Source organism: Aquarana catesbeiana, linkage group LG01, assembly GCF_042186555.1.
Source record: "Aquarana catesbeiana isolate 2022-GZ linkage group LG01, ASM4218655v1, whole genome shotgun sequence".
NCBI lineage: Eukaryota > Metazoa > Chordata > Amphibia > Anura > Ranidae > Aquarana > Aquarana catesbeiana.
In genome coordinates this window covers 672,425,782-672,440,110 of record NC_133324.1, presented here as the reverse complement: position 1 = coordinate 672,440,110, position 14,329 = coordinate 672,425,782, and the positions used below count along the sequence as shown (strand labels likewise).

The 14,329-nt window shown below is 42.3% G+C and overlaps 1 protein-coding gene across 4 annotated transcripts in view; it reads right to left on the bottom strand.

The window, feature by feature from the left end:
- Positions 1–270: 270 nt before the first annotated feature.
- The window catches only part of ELOVL6 (ELOVL fatty acid elongase 6), a 153,073-nt gene continuing 139,014 nt past the window's right edge, over positions 271–14,329 (bottom strand). For all 4 annotated transcript variants that reach the window (XM_073602360.1, XM_073602377.1, XM_073602384.1 and 1 more), the window contains one exon: positions 271–2,376. In XM_073602360.1, coding sequence (XP_073458461.1) covers positions 1,952–2,376 — 425 coding nt within the window. In that variant the 3' untranslated portion in view covers positions 271–1,951. The remainder of the gene's footprint in view (positions 2,377–14,329) is intronic.

Sequence of the window (14,329 nt, the reverse complement as noted above, 5' to 3'; positions counted from 1 at the left end):
AACTTAAATTATTTTAGCAAATGGCTGCAATATAACAAAAAGTGAAAAATTTAAGGGGGTCTGAATACTTTCCGTCCCCACTGTATGTTTGTCACCTAAATTTGGATTAATGAGAATAGGCAAAATTGCTTAGAACAAGAATTGTGTAGCCCAAAGCAAGCCATCTTGCCCCTTTAAATTGCATTGATCATAAAAAGCAGCACCGCCTGTGTAGTAAAGGGGAAAAATCCTTTTAATTCTGCAGTCATCAGTAATGAATACACCCAGTACTTTAACATAAATGTAAACTTTATTGTTTGTTACAATAGTAAATTGCAAGATCTTCTCATTTCATTCTTAAAATTAAGTCAAAATGCTTCATGACTTTACACGTCCTTTTTTTTATTTATTTCCCATAATTGAGATGCTAAGTAGCCTCTGCCATTTATAGATCAGGAAACTAATTAAAAAAAAAAAAAAAAAAGAAGAAGCAGCATGGATGGCAGCACCATTTAAAGCTAAAAAAAAATCCCTTGTGTTGTACTTCTTCCGTAAATGAAAGAAACATTTTTTATTTTTAAGTAGCTAGGAAATGTGCTCCTATATACCACAGGGTTGTACAATGATGACTGCAAGTTCCTACAGGGTTGCATTTACAGTAAGTCTTAACTGTACTCTGACGCAAGACAGCAGCCTCTAACCCTTCTTCTCTAATCTGCTAATATATTAATCTAGCTAACTAATACAATTAAGAAGACTACATCAAAACATTTAACATCAAGTTACAATAAGTGCTTCCTTGAAATACTAGGAAATTGTACATGTATTTGGCTTCTTCAGACTTGGTTATAACAGACAAAACACTCTATGAGTTTCTGAAGAATATGGCTTGAAACAAAGTAAGTTTGATTTCAGACCCAGGTACAGTAAGTACCCATTGGCATTTTTTTAACCTGTCTTCAATGCACACAAAACATAGAAAAATACAAGAGTGTGAAGTAAGACAAGTCCCTTGGAATATGGGAGATTGTTACAGGAATTGTTATTCTCCTCTCAGATTTATTGAAAAAGAAATAGTAAAGATCTGGTGTGTTATGTTATCTGTGTGGACCAGAAGAGGGCACTTTAATCAACTCTGTACTGCTTCATAAGCAAATACATAAAGCACAGTGTTACCGAACTCACACACACAGCCCTGCAGTAGTAGTCAGATAAGGAAACCGCTCTCAAAAAATAGAAAACAAGAACTATTCGGCATTATAGGAACCAGGCTTTTGTCATGGACTCTGAGTAAAACATTCAGATAACACCTTCAACCTTCTTCTCTTTTCATCCCTTCTAGCAGGTAGTTCAGCAAGTGATGAGGCTTTGATACGTGTGTTGTCCAGGTGCACAAGTCCACTGTGAGACACACCAGATATAAGATATGTAAAATGATTACAGTCTAGATTTAATACTGTTGTAACCAGCTTGGGCAGATGGTTTAATTTGCATATTGATAGGAACCACACCTGTACACATTACAGCATCCTAGGTGTAAAATCCAGAACGCAAAAGATTATAAACCTTAGCCAGAAGACTGGATTTATATTCCTGTGTATACCTTGTCTCATTCTTGAAATAGGTCAGTAACAGATTACGGGCAGTAGTAAAACACCAGAGTTTGCACTGAAGAACATAGCAATAGCCTTTTTTCCAAAGGACTTGTTAAAGTGGGCTGATGTTACAGACCAATTTCCGTTCCTTCGACATACTCGGAGTGCTTGGCGCACTGATCAGCTTCACGTTTTAAGACAAGAATTAAATAAACTATTACAAATTCACTTTAGTTGTCGCTAGGATCTAAGTGCTTGAGATATGGTTTTCTTTGTGCCGTTAAAATATTTGCTCACTCCCAATTCTGTTTTGTTTGTATTCATCTTCTCTTAATTTTTGATGACCCTGAGCTATGACTTGGCATTAAGTTTCACCATTAGTCAGCCTTGGCAGCTTTCCTTGTTTTGGTCATATAGGCTTCAAAGAAGAAGCGGCAGAAAAGCACAAAGTAGCTGAGGTACATGATGGAGGACCACACAATATTTTGTACGTGGGATGGGCACTGTCCTTGTTGCATCCAAGCAAAGACCAGGTAATTCACCACACACCCAATAAGCATCTGAGTGATCTGGGATAAAGTGATCATCATGGCAAACTTTCGCGACACTCTAAAGCCAGCGGCTCGCAAGGCATAGTAAGAATACATAACTGCGTGTACTCCGTAGTTCATGGTCATAAACCACCCGCCGCCGGCCACCATGTCTTTATATGAATACCATGAATACAGCAACACTGTTATATGGTGGTACCAGTGCAGGAAGATGAGCTTCTGTTTCCTAAGGATGATAAAAATGGTGTCCCCTGAAAGACAAGCACAGAAATAACATATGAGAATTGTATTTTAGGCACACACTGTACATTCAAGTTTCTGCATACTAGATTTTAGGTGCACCCAGAGATCGTAACAGTTAGTCACTGTAGGAGATGAGCAGCTTTGTACCCTACTCAGGAAACTATGCATATTAACTGAAGTCACTTGCCGACAGTGGGGGACATTTACTAAAACTGGCACACAGTATCTGGTGCAGCTGTGCAGGGTAACCAATTAGCTTCTAACTTCAGCTTGTTCAATTTAGCTTTGACAATACACTCTAGAAGCTGATTGGTTACTATGCATATCTTCACCAGATTCTTTGTGCACCAGTTTTAGGAATTCTCCCCCACTGTATAGATCAGAAGACAATTTGAATAGGAAATGCTTTGTCAGTAAAAACTGTTCATACATGCTTTTCAACTGTGTGTTCTTTGCTGTTCTGCTTCAAAAGGATTATGTATATAGGCTCCTCACTCTTTTTATTATTTTTGTTTTCTATTGCATCAATAAATGCAAAGCAGGTCACACATATCAAAAAAGTAGTATAAAACAGAATCATGGAGCATTTGGCATTTAGATAACATTAATAACTGGCAGCTGCCTTGGTGAAACATAATTACCTTACCGTATACAGGGCCAGTTTAACTTGCTACCAATCTGAACATGGGTACATTTGTAAAGTTTCTTACAATATTTAAAAAAATATTACCTGAAGAGGTGGGGTTGTTGCCACAGTCAGTCCTTTTGTTTAAAATGTTAAAATATATATATATATATATATATATATATATATATAGATATATATATATATATATATATATATATATATATATATATATATATATATATATATATACACACACACACACACACACACAGTATCTCACAAAAGTGAGCACACCCATCACATTTTTGTAAATATTTTATTATATCCTTTCATGTGACAACACTGAAGAAATGACACTTTGCTACAATGTAAAATAGTGTATATACAGCTTGTAGAACAGTGTAAATTTGCTGTCCCCACAAAATAACTCAACAGACAGCCATTAATGTCTAAACCGCTGGCAACAAAAGTGAGTACACCCCTAAGTGAAAATATCCAAACTGGCTCCATAGTGTTCACTATTTTTTTTTTCACCAGAGCATCACAGGTTGCCACTGGAGTCCCCTTCCACTCCTTTGTGAAGACATCACGGAGCTGGTGGATGTTAGAGACCTTGCGCTCCTCCACCTTCCGTTTGAGGATGCCCCACAGATGCTCAATAGGGTTTAGGTCTGAAACATGCTTAGCCAGGCCATCACCTTTACCCTCAGCTTCTTTAGCAAGGCAGTGGTCGAATTGGAGATGTGTTTGGGGTCGTTATGTTGGAATACAGACCTGCAGCCCAGTTTCTGAAGGGAGGGGATCATGCGCTGCTTCAGTATGTCACAGTAAATGTTGGCATTTATGGTTCCATCAATGAACTGTAGCTCCCCAGTGCCGGCAGCACTCATGCAGCCCCAGACCATGACACTCCCACCACCATGCTTGACTGTAGGCAAGACACACTTGTCTTTGTACTCCTCACCTGGTTGCCGCCACACATGCTTGACACCATCTGAACCAAATAAGTTTATCTTGGTCTCATCAAACCACAGGACAGTAATTCATGTCCTTAGTCTGCTTGTCTTCAGCAAACTGTTTGTGGACTTTCTTGTGCATCATCTTTATAAGAGGCTTCCTTCTGGGACGACAGCCATGCAATTTGATGCAGCGTACGGCATATGGTCTGAGCCCTGACAGGCTGACCCCCAACCTCTTCAACCTATGCAGCAATGCTGGCAGCAATCATACGTCTATTTCCCAAAGACAACCTCTGGATATGACGCTGAGCACGTGCACTCGACTTCTTTGGTCGACCATGGCGAGGCCTGTTCTGAGTGGAACCTGTCCTGATAAACTGCTGTATGGTCGTGGTCATCGTGTTGCAGCTCAGTTTCAGGGATGAGCCCGATGTTCGACTCGAACATCGGGTGTTTGCCTAACACCGAACAATATGCTGTGTTCGCGGCAAATTCGAAAGCTGCTGGGAAACACCGTTAAAATCTATGGGACACTAACATGAAAAATCAAAAGTGCTAATTTGCAAGTTATTGTCATAAAAAGTGTTTGGGGACCTGGGTCCTGTCCTAGGGAACATGTATCAATACAATTTTTTTTTTTTTAAAAACGGCTGTTTTTTCGGGAGCAGTGATCTTTTTAATGCTTAAAGTGAAACAATAAAAATTAAATATTCCTTTAAATATCGTGCCTGGGGGGTGTCTATAGTATGCCTGTAAAGTGGCACATTTTTCACGTGTTTAGAACAGTACCACAGCGAAATGACATTTCTAAAGGAAAAATTGTCATTTAAAATTGATTGCGGCTGTAATGAATTGTCGGGTCTCAGCGATACAGATAATTCAAAAAAATAGCATGGGATCCCCCCCTCCATTACCAGGCCCTTTGGGTCTGGTATAAATATTAAGGGGAACCATGAATCAGAATTAAAAAAAATAAAATAAATTGCGTGGGGGTCCCCTTAAGATCCATATCAGGCCCTTCAGGTCTAATATGGAAATTAAGGGGAACCCTGCGCCAAATTTAAAAAAATGGCATAGGGGCCCCCCCAAAATCCATACCAGACCTGATTTTAAAGGGGAACCCTGCGGCAAAATGAAAAGAAAAAATGGCGTAGGGGTCGTCCCCAAAATCCATACCAGACCCTTATCCGAGCACGCAACCTGGCAGGCCGCAGCAAAAGAGAACGGGGCGAGAGAGCCACATGCTTTCAACATGGAGAGGGTGCTTTGGGGTAGCCCCCCAAAGCACCTTGTCCCCATGTTGATGGAGACAAGGGCCTCATCCTCACAACCCTTGCCGGTGGTTGTGGGGGTCTGTGGGTGGGGCGCTTATCGGAATCAGACACAGCTTGGGACAAGTCCTTTATTAAAAAATAAAAATGTCCCACGAAGTAAGTTCACACCGCCCGACAGACTGAAAAAGTAAAAAAAAGTAAAAAAAAAAAAAAAAAGCCGGGACCGATCTGCCTCCATGGGAGGCTCCCACCGTCTGACGCATTTTCGCTTTGACAGCTCTTATATAACTGAGGGCTGGGCCACCCGGTGACCCCGCCCCCCTCTGACGCCACGGGAACTTCCCCATAGCTTCTCCGTGGCATCAGAGGGGGCGATGTCACCTGTTTAAGTCACCGGGGGCCCCGCCCTCAGTTATATAAGAGCTGTCAAAGATAAAACGCGTCAGACGATGGGAGCCTCCCATTGAGGCGGGTCGGTCACGCTTTCTTTTTTTTTCTTTTTCAGTCCGTCGGGGAGCGTGAACTTACTTCGTGGGACATTTTTATTTTTTAATAAAGGACTTGTCCCAAGCTGTGTTTTGTCTTTTTTACCATTTTGACACATTTTTGTGAAATGGTAGGGGTACATTTGTACCCCATTACCAATTCACACAGGGGGGAGGCCGGGATCTGGGGGTCCCCTTGTTAAAGGGGGCTTCCAGATTCCGATAAGTCCTCTGCCCGCAGACCCCCACAACCACCGGGCAAGGGTTGTGAGGATGAGGCGCTTGTCCCCATCAACAAAGTGCTTTGGGGGCTACCCCAAAGCACCCTCCCCATGTTGGGGACATGTGGCCTGGTACAGTTCAGGAGGGGGGACGCTCTCTCTCACCCCCCTTTTTTCCTGCGGCCTGCCAGGTTGCGTGCTCGGATAAGGGTCTGGTATAAAATTTGGGGGGGACCCCTAAACCATTTTTTTATTTTGGTGCAGGGTTCCCCTTAAAATCTTAGGTCTGGTATGGATTTTGGGGGGACCCTACTCCATTTTTTTAAAAATTTGGCACAGGGTTCCCCTTAATTTACATATTAGACCTGAAGGGCCTGGTATGGATCTAAGGGGGACCCCCACGCAATTTTTTATTTAAAATTTTGATTCGGGGTTCCACTTAATATTCATACCAGACCCAAAAGGCCTGGTAATGGATGGGGGGGATACCATGCTCTTTTTTTTAATTATCTGTATCTATATTGCCGAGACCAGACAATTCATTACAGGCATAATTTTTCCTTTAGAAATGTAATTTTGCTGTGGTACCGTTCTAAACACGGGAAAAATGCGCCACTTTACAGGCATACTATAGACACCCCCAGGCACGCTATTTAACCACTTGAGCCCCGGACCATTATGCTGCCTAAGGACCAGAGGTCTTTTTCCAATTTGGCACTGCGTCGCTTTAACTGCTAATTGCGCGGTCATGCAATGCTGTACCCAAACGAAATTTGCGTCCTTTTCTTCCCACAAATAGAGCTTTCTTTTGATGGTATTTGATCACCTCTTCAGTTTTTATTTTTTGCGCTATAAACGGAAAAAGACCGAAAATTTTGAAAAAAAATGATATTTTCTACTTTTTGTTATAAAAAAAATCCAATAAACTCAATTTTAGTCATACATTTAGGCCAAAATGTATTCGGCCACATGTCTTTGGTAAAAAAAATGTCAATAAGCGTATATTTATTGGTTTGCGCAAAAGTTATAGCGTCTACAAACTAGGGTACATTTTCTGGAATTTACACAGCTTTTAGTTTATGACTGCCTATGTCATTTCTTGAGGTGCTAAAATGGCAGGGCAGTACAAAACCCCCCCAAATGACCCCATTTTGGAAAGTAGACACCCCAAGGAAATTGCTGATAGGCATGTTGAACCCATTGAATATTTATTTTTTTTGTCCCAAGTGATTGAATAATGACAAAAAAAAAAAAGAAAAAAATATTTACAAAAAGTTGTCACTAAATGATATATTGCTCACACAGGCCATGGGCCTATGTGGAATTGCACCCCAAAATATATTCAGCTACTTCTCCTGAGTACGGGGATACCACATGTGTGGGACTTTTTGGGAGCCTAGCCGCGTATGGGACCCCGAAAACCAATCACCGCCTTCAGGATTTCTAAGGGTGTAACTTTTTGATTTCACTCTTCACTGCCTATCACAGTTTCGGAGGCCATGGAATGCCCAGGTGGCACAACCCCCCCCCAAATGACCCCATTTTGGAAAGTAGACACCCCAAGCTATTTGCTGAGAGGCATATTGAGTCCATGGAATATTTTATATTTTGACACAAGTTGCGGGAAAGTGACACTTTTTTTTTTTTTTTTTTTTTTTTTTTGCACAAAGTTGTCACTAAATGATATATTGCTCACACAGGCCATGGGCCTATGTGGAATTGCACCCCAAAATACATTTAGCTGCTTCTCCTGAGTATAGGGATACCACATGTGTGAGACTTTTTGGGAGCCTAGCCGCGTACGGGACCCCGAAAACCAATCACCGCCTTCAGCGTTTTTAAGGGCGTGAATTTTTGATTTTACTCTTCACTGCCTAACACCGTTTCGGAGGCCATGGAATGCCCAGGTGGCACAAAACCCCCCCAAATGACCCCATTTTGGAAAGTAGACACCCCAAGCTATTTGCTGAGAGGCATGGTGAGTATTTTGCAGCTCTCATTTGTTTTTGAAAATGAAGAAAGACAAGAAAAAACTTTTTTTTTTTTTCTTTTTTCAAATTTCAAAACTTTGTGACAAAAAGTGAGGTCTGCAAAATACTCACTATACCTCTCAGCAAATAGCTTGGGGTGTCTACTTTCCAAAATGGGGTCATTTGGGGGGGTTTTGTGCCACCTGGGCATTCCATGGCCTCCGAAACTGTGATAGGCAGTGAAGAGTGAAATCAAAAATTCACGCCCTTAGAAAGCCTGAAGGCGGTGCTTGGTTTTCGGGGTCCCGTACACGGCTAGGCTCCCAAAAAGTCTCACACATGTGGTATCCCCGTACTCAGGAGAAGCAGCAGAATGTATTTTGGGGTGTAATTTCACATATTCCCATGGCATGTTTGAGCAATATATCATTTAGTGACAACTTTGTGCAAAAAAAAAAAAAAAAAAAAAAAATTTGTCTCTTTCCCGCAACTTGTGTCGCAATATAAAATATTCCATGGACTCGACATGCCTCTCAGCAAATAGCTTGGGGTGTCTACTTTCCAAAATGGGGTCATTTGGGGGGGGTTTTGAACTGTCCTGGCATTTTATGCACAACATTTAGAAGCTTATGTCACACATCACCCACTCTTCTAACCACTTGAAGACAAAGCCCTTTCTGACACTTATTTTTTACATGAAAAAGTTTTTTTTTTTTGCAAGAAAATTACTTTGAACCCCCAAACATTATATATTTTTTTAAAGCAAATGCCCTACAGATTAAAATGGTGGGTGTTTCATTTTTTTTTTTCACACAGTATTTGCGCAGCGATTTTTCAAACGCATTTTTTGGGGAAAAAACACACTTTTTTAAATTTTAATGCACTAAAACACACTATATTGCCCAAATGTTTGATGAAATAAAAAAGATGATCTTAGACCGAGTACATGGATACCAAACATGACATGCTTTACAATTGCGCACAAACGTGCAGTGGCAACAAAATAAATACATTTTTAAAAGCCTTTAAAAGCCTTTACAGGTTACCACTTTAGATTTGCAGAGGAGGTCTACTGCAAAAATTACTGCCCTCGATCTGACCTTCGCGGCGATACCTCACATGCATGGTGCAATTGCTGTTTACGTTTGACGACAGACCGCCGCTTGCGTTCGCCTTAGCGCAAGAGCAGGGGGCGACAGGGGTGCTTTTTTTTTTTTTTTTTTTTTTTCTTTATTATTTTTTTGCTTTTTTATCTTATTTTTAAACTGTTCCTTTCATTTTTTTTTTTTTTAAATCATTTTTATTGTTATCTTGGGGAATGTAAATATCCCCTATGATAGCAATAGGTAGTGACAGGTACTCTTTTTTGAAAAAATTGGGGTCTATTAGACCCTAGATCTCTCCTCTGCCTTCAAAGCATCTGACCACACCAAGATCGGTGTGATAAAATGCTTCCCCAATTTCCCAATGGCGCTATTTACATCCGGCGAAATCTAAGTCATAAAATGCTCGTAGCTTCCGGTTTCTTAGGCCATAGAGATGTTTGGAGCCACTCTTGTCTCTGATCAGCTCTATGGTCAGCTGGCTGAATCACCGGCTGCATTCTTAGGTTCCCTGTTGAGACAGGAGAGCCAGAGAAAAACACGGAAGACGGTGGGGGGGGGGGGGCATTCCCTCCCACGGCTTGTAAAGGCAGTCTAGAGGCTAATTAGCCGCTAGGATTGCTTTTACATGAAAGCCGACCGCTGGCTGAAAAGAATGATACCAAGATGATACCTAAACCTGCAGGCATCATTCTGGTATAACCACTCAAAGTTGTGAATGGCGTACCTGAAGACAAAAAAATGGTTAACAATAAAGCACAGTAAACAGTAAAGTATAAATAATTACATACCTGAAAAACAAACATGATAAAACATAATAACAATAACAATAACAATAACAATAAAACACTGCAGAATAGAATACAGTAAAAAAAGAGCAGAACAATAGAGAGAGAGAATAGAGAGAGAGAACAATAAAACGACAACTATTTTTTTTTATTTTATATATATATATTTTTTTTTTTTACACTTTTTTTGTAACTAACTTTTATAACTGTAACCGGTTCCAGGTTCGGGTCTCTCAAAATGCGATGGCATCTTGGGAGACCCTGTGAAAGTGTGCCTAGTCTGTGCAATGCTGTACCCTACGCTAATACTCAACTAGTGTATGGTAGCGTTCAAAACATTCACCAATGCAAAGACCAGGATTGTCAGGACAGGAGGGACAATAATAGCGGGTGTCACGCCTATATCCGCGTTTGCTGCAGACACAACATCTTTTTGGGGGGGTTCGTTGGGTAGGGGTACTCGGGAGCACATAAAAATGCCTCTCATGCAGCCGACTGCATTTGGTTGGGGATGTGAATGGGGGAGGTACGGGTGCTGCAGAAGCGGTGGGTTCCCAATTAGGATTGGCGAATGCAGCAGGAAGGGCACTATGGGCACGACGGGCCTGTGTTTGTCTTTTTGGTGGCAGCGGGACACTACTTGTGCTTGCCACCTCACCAGCTTGAACTGCACTTATGGGACTCGCCACGTCACCAAGTGTTACTGCAGCGCTGGTTTGACTACGACCGGGGTATACTAGGCCGCTGGTGCTTGCCAGTTCAATAAAAAGCTTCCAAAAAAACTGTTAGCGATCGCAGGGATCAGGTCTGACTCTGCGAACGCTGCAGTTATGCGTTTAGTGTTTTGTAAGTGTCAGTGATCGATCGATACTGCACTTGGGTGGGCTGGACTGGGCCGGGCGGAGGGGCAAAACGCAGGTGCTAGCAGGTATCTGGGCTGATCCCGCTAACACTGCGTTTTTGGGAACCCTAAACTGCTGGGGACGCTAGTATAGATCTGATCGGATCAGATATTGATCCGTTCAGATACTATACCACTAAAGGAGGCGTATGCTGCGTGCGTGGGTGTTAGTGGTACTGGCGCTAACCTGACGCTGCCTGGGGCCGGTGCTTGCTAGTTCACCAAAATGCTACCAAAAAAACTGTTAGCGATCGCAGGGATCAGGCCTGACTCTGCGAACGCTGCAGTTATGCGTTTAGTGTTTTGTAAGTGACAGTGATCGATCGATACTGCACTTGGGTGGGCTGCGCGGAGGGGCAAAACGCAGGTGCTAGCGGGTATCTGGGCTGATCCCGCTAACACTGTGTTTTTGGGAACCCTAAACTGCTGGGGACGCCAGTATAGATCTGATCGGATCAGATATTGATCCGATCAGATACTATACCACTAAGGGAGGCGCATGCTGCGTGCGTGGGTGTTAGCGGTACTGGCGCTAATCTGACGCTGCCTGGGGCGACGCATATCACCGCCGGGCGATCAGGGGGCTAAACCTTTATTCGGTAATAAACGGCGGGTGCCCTGACACTATAAAAAATAAACGAACTAACCTGCGTCACCCGTAACGGTTATACGGTGATCAGTGGTGAAAGGGTTAACTAGGGGGCAATCAAGGGGTTAAAACATTTATTAGGTAGTATATGGGGGTCCCTGTCACTATAAAACGCTGACGGCGAACCTAAATATTTACCTCACTAACTAGCGTCACCAGTGACACTAATACAGCGATCAGAAAAATGATCGCTTAGCGACACTGGCGATGGGGGGTGATCAAGGGGTTAAAACTTTATTAGGGGGGGTTAGGGGGGTATCCTAGACCTAAAGGGGGGTAATACTCACTGTCCCAACACTGTAACTGTCACAAACTGACACTATGCAGTAATCAGAAAAAAAAAAAAAAAAACCTGCTGGTGTCAGTTTGTGACAGGGGGGGGGGGTGATTGGGGGGGGATCGGGGGGCGATCGGGGGGGGGATCGGGGTGTTTTGTATGCCTGGCATGTTCTACTGTGTGTGTGTGTGTTGTGCACTCACATTGATGTCTTCTCCCCTCGGCGCTGGAACGGAAACTACCGAGCCGAGGGGAGATGACATCATTTCCTTTGCTGCTGTTTAGCATACAGCAGCAAAGGAGTGTTCCCATTGGCCGGCGGCGATCGCGAGGGGGGGGCCACGAACGGATGGCCTCCCCCTCATCTCGGATCGCCGGGGAACAGAACGGGACCGCTTCGGGCACCGGGGGGGGGTCCGATCGGACCCCCCACCCGCGAGAGGCAAATCACGTACATGTACGTGATTTTGCCTGCCCATGCCGCCTTGCCGACGTAAATCGGCGTTAGGCGGTCCTTAAGTGGTTAAAGGAATATTTCATGTTTATTGTTTCACTTTAAGCATTAAAAAAATATCACCGCTCACGAAAAAACGTCCGTTTTAAAAAAAAAAATTTGCATTGATACATGTCCCCTGGGGTAGGACCCAGGTCCCCAAACACTTTTTATGACAATAACTTGCATATAAGCCTTTAAAATTAGCACTTTTGATTATTCATGTTCGTGTACCATATAGACTTTAACGGTGTTCGTGTGTTCTGCTGCGAACCGAACAGGAGGGTGTTTGGCTCATCCCTAGTCTTGGCAATCTTCTTATAGCCTAGGCCATCTTTATGTAGAGCAACATTTTTTTTTTCAGATCCCCAGAGAGTTCTTTGCCATGAGGTGCTATGTTGAACTTCCAGTGACCAGTATGAGAGAGTGAGAGCGATAACACCAAATTTAACACACCTGCTCCCCATTCACACCTGAGACCTTGTAACAACGAGTCACATGACACTATAGCTCATTGGGCCCAATTTGGACATTTTCACTTAGGGGTGTACACACTTTTGTTGCCAGCGGTTTAGACAATAATGGCTGTATTGAGTTATTTTGAGGGGAAAGCAAATTTACACTGTTATACAAGCTGTACACTCACTATTTTATATTGTAGCAAAGTATCATTTCTTCAGTGCTGTCACATGAAAAGATATAATATGATATTTATAAAAATGTGAGGGGTGTATTCACTTTTGTGAGATACACACATATACATACATATATACATATATACACATACACACACACACACACACACACACACACACATCTCACACACAAACATATACATGCACACAGTTAGGTCCATTTGGCCATTTTGACGCAGGCACAATTTTTGATTTTTGTTTCAGCTATTTACCAAAACATACTCAAGCTATAGTTATATAATGGATATGGTCTGAAAGTGCACACTTTTAGGTTTAATTTGAGGGTATTTACATCCAAATTGGAGGAAGGGTTTAGGAATTACAGCTCTTAAGAATAGCCACCAACCTTTTCAAGAGACCAAAAGTAATTGGACAATTGAATCAAACGCTGTTTCGTGGCCAGGTGTGGGCTACCCCTTCATTATAAATTAAGCAGGTAAAAGGTCTGGAGTTGATTCTAAGTTTGGTATTTGTATTCTATTGCTGTGAACCTACATTATGCGTTCAAAGGAGCTGTCTATGCAAGTGAAACAGGCCATTGTAAGGCTTCAAAAATGAAACAAATCCATCAGAGAGATAGCAGCAACATTAGGAGTGGCCAAATCAACAGTTTGGTACATTCTGAGGAAAAAAAGGCACTGTTGAGCTCAGCAACATAAAAAGGCCTGGATGTCCACGGAAGACAACAGTGGTTGATGATCGCAGGATCCTCTCTATGGTAAAGAAAAAAACCCATTCACAAGATCCAGACAAGTGAAGGACACTCTCCAGGAGGTGGGAGTATCATTGTCAAAGTCTACAATCAAGAGAAGACTTCACAAGAGCAAATACAGAGGGTTCACCACAAGGTGCAAACCATTAATAAGCCTGAAGAATAGAAAAGGCAGATTAGACTTTGCCAAAAAAAATCTAAAAAAGCCAGGCCAGTTCTGGAAAAGCATTCTTTGGATGGATGAAACTAAGGTTAATCTGTACCAGAATGAGGGGAAGAAAAAAAAGCGTGGAGAAGGCTTGGAACAGCTCATGATCCAAAGCACACAACGTCATCTGTAAAACATTGTGGAGGCAGTGTGATGGCATGGGCATGCATGGCTTCCAGTGGCACTGGGTCATTGGTGTTTATTGATGAAGTGACAGAAGACAGAAGCAGCCGGATGAATTCTGCAGTGTTTAGAGATATACTGTCAGACCAGATTCAGCCAAATGCAGCAAAGTTGATTGGACGGGGCTTCACAGTAAAGATGGACAATGATCCAAAACACTTCAAGAGCAACACAGGAGCTTTTGCAGGAAAAGAAGTGCAATATTTTGCATTGGCCAAGTCAATCACCTGATCCCAAGCCTGGCAAAGCATCAGAAAGGAGGAAACCCAGTCTTTGGTAATGGCCATGGGTTCCAGACTTCAGTCATTGTCAGTAAAGGATTCTCAATAAAATATTAAAAATGAATATTTTATTTACGATTATATTCACTTGTCCAATTACATTTGAGCCCCTGAAAATGGGGGACTGGCTCGCA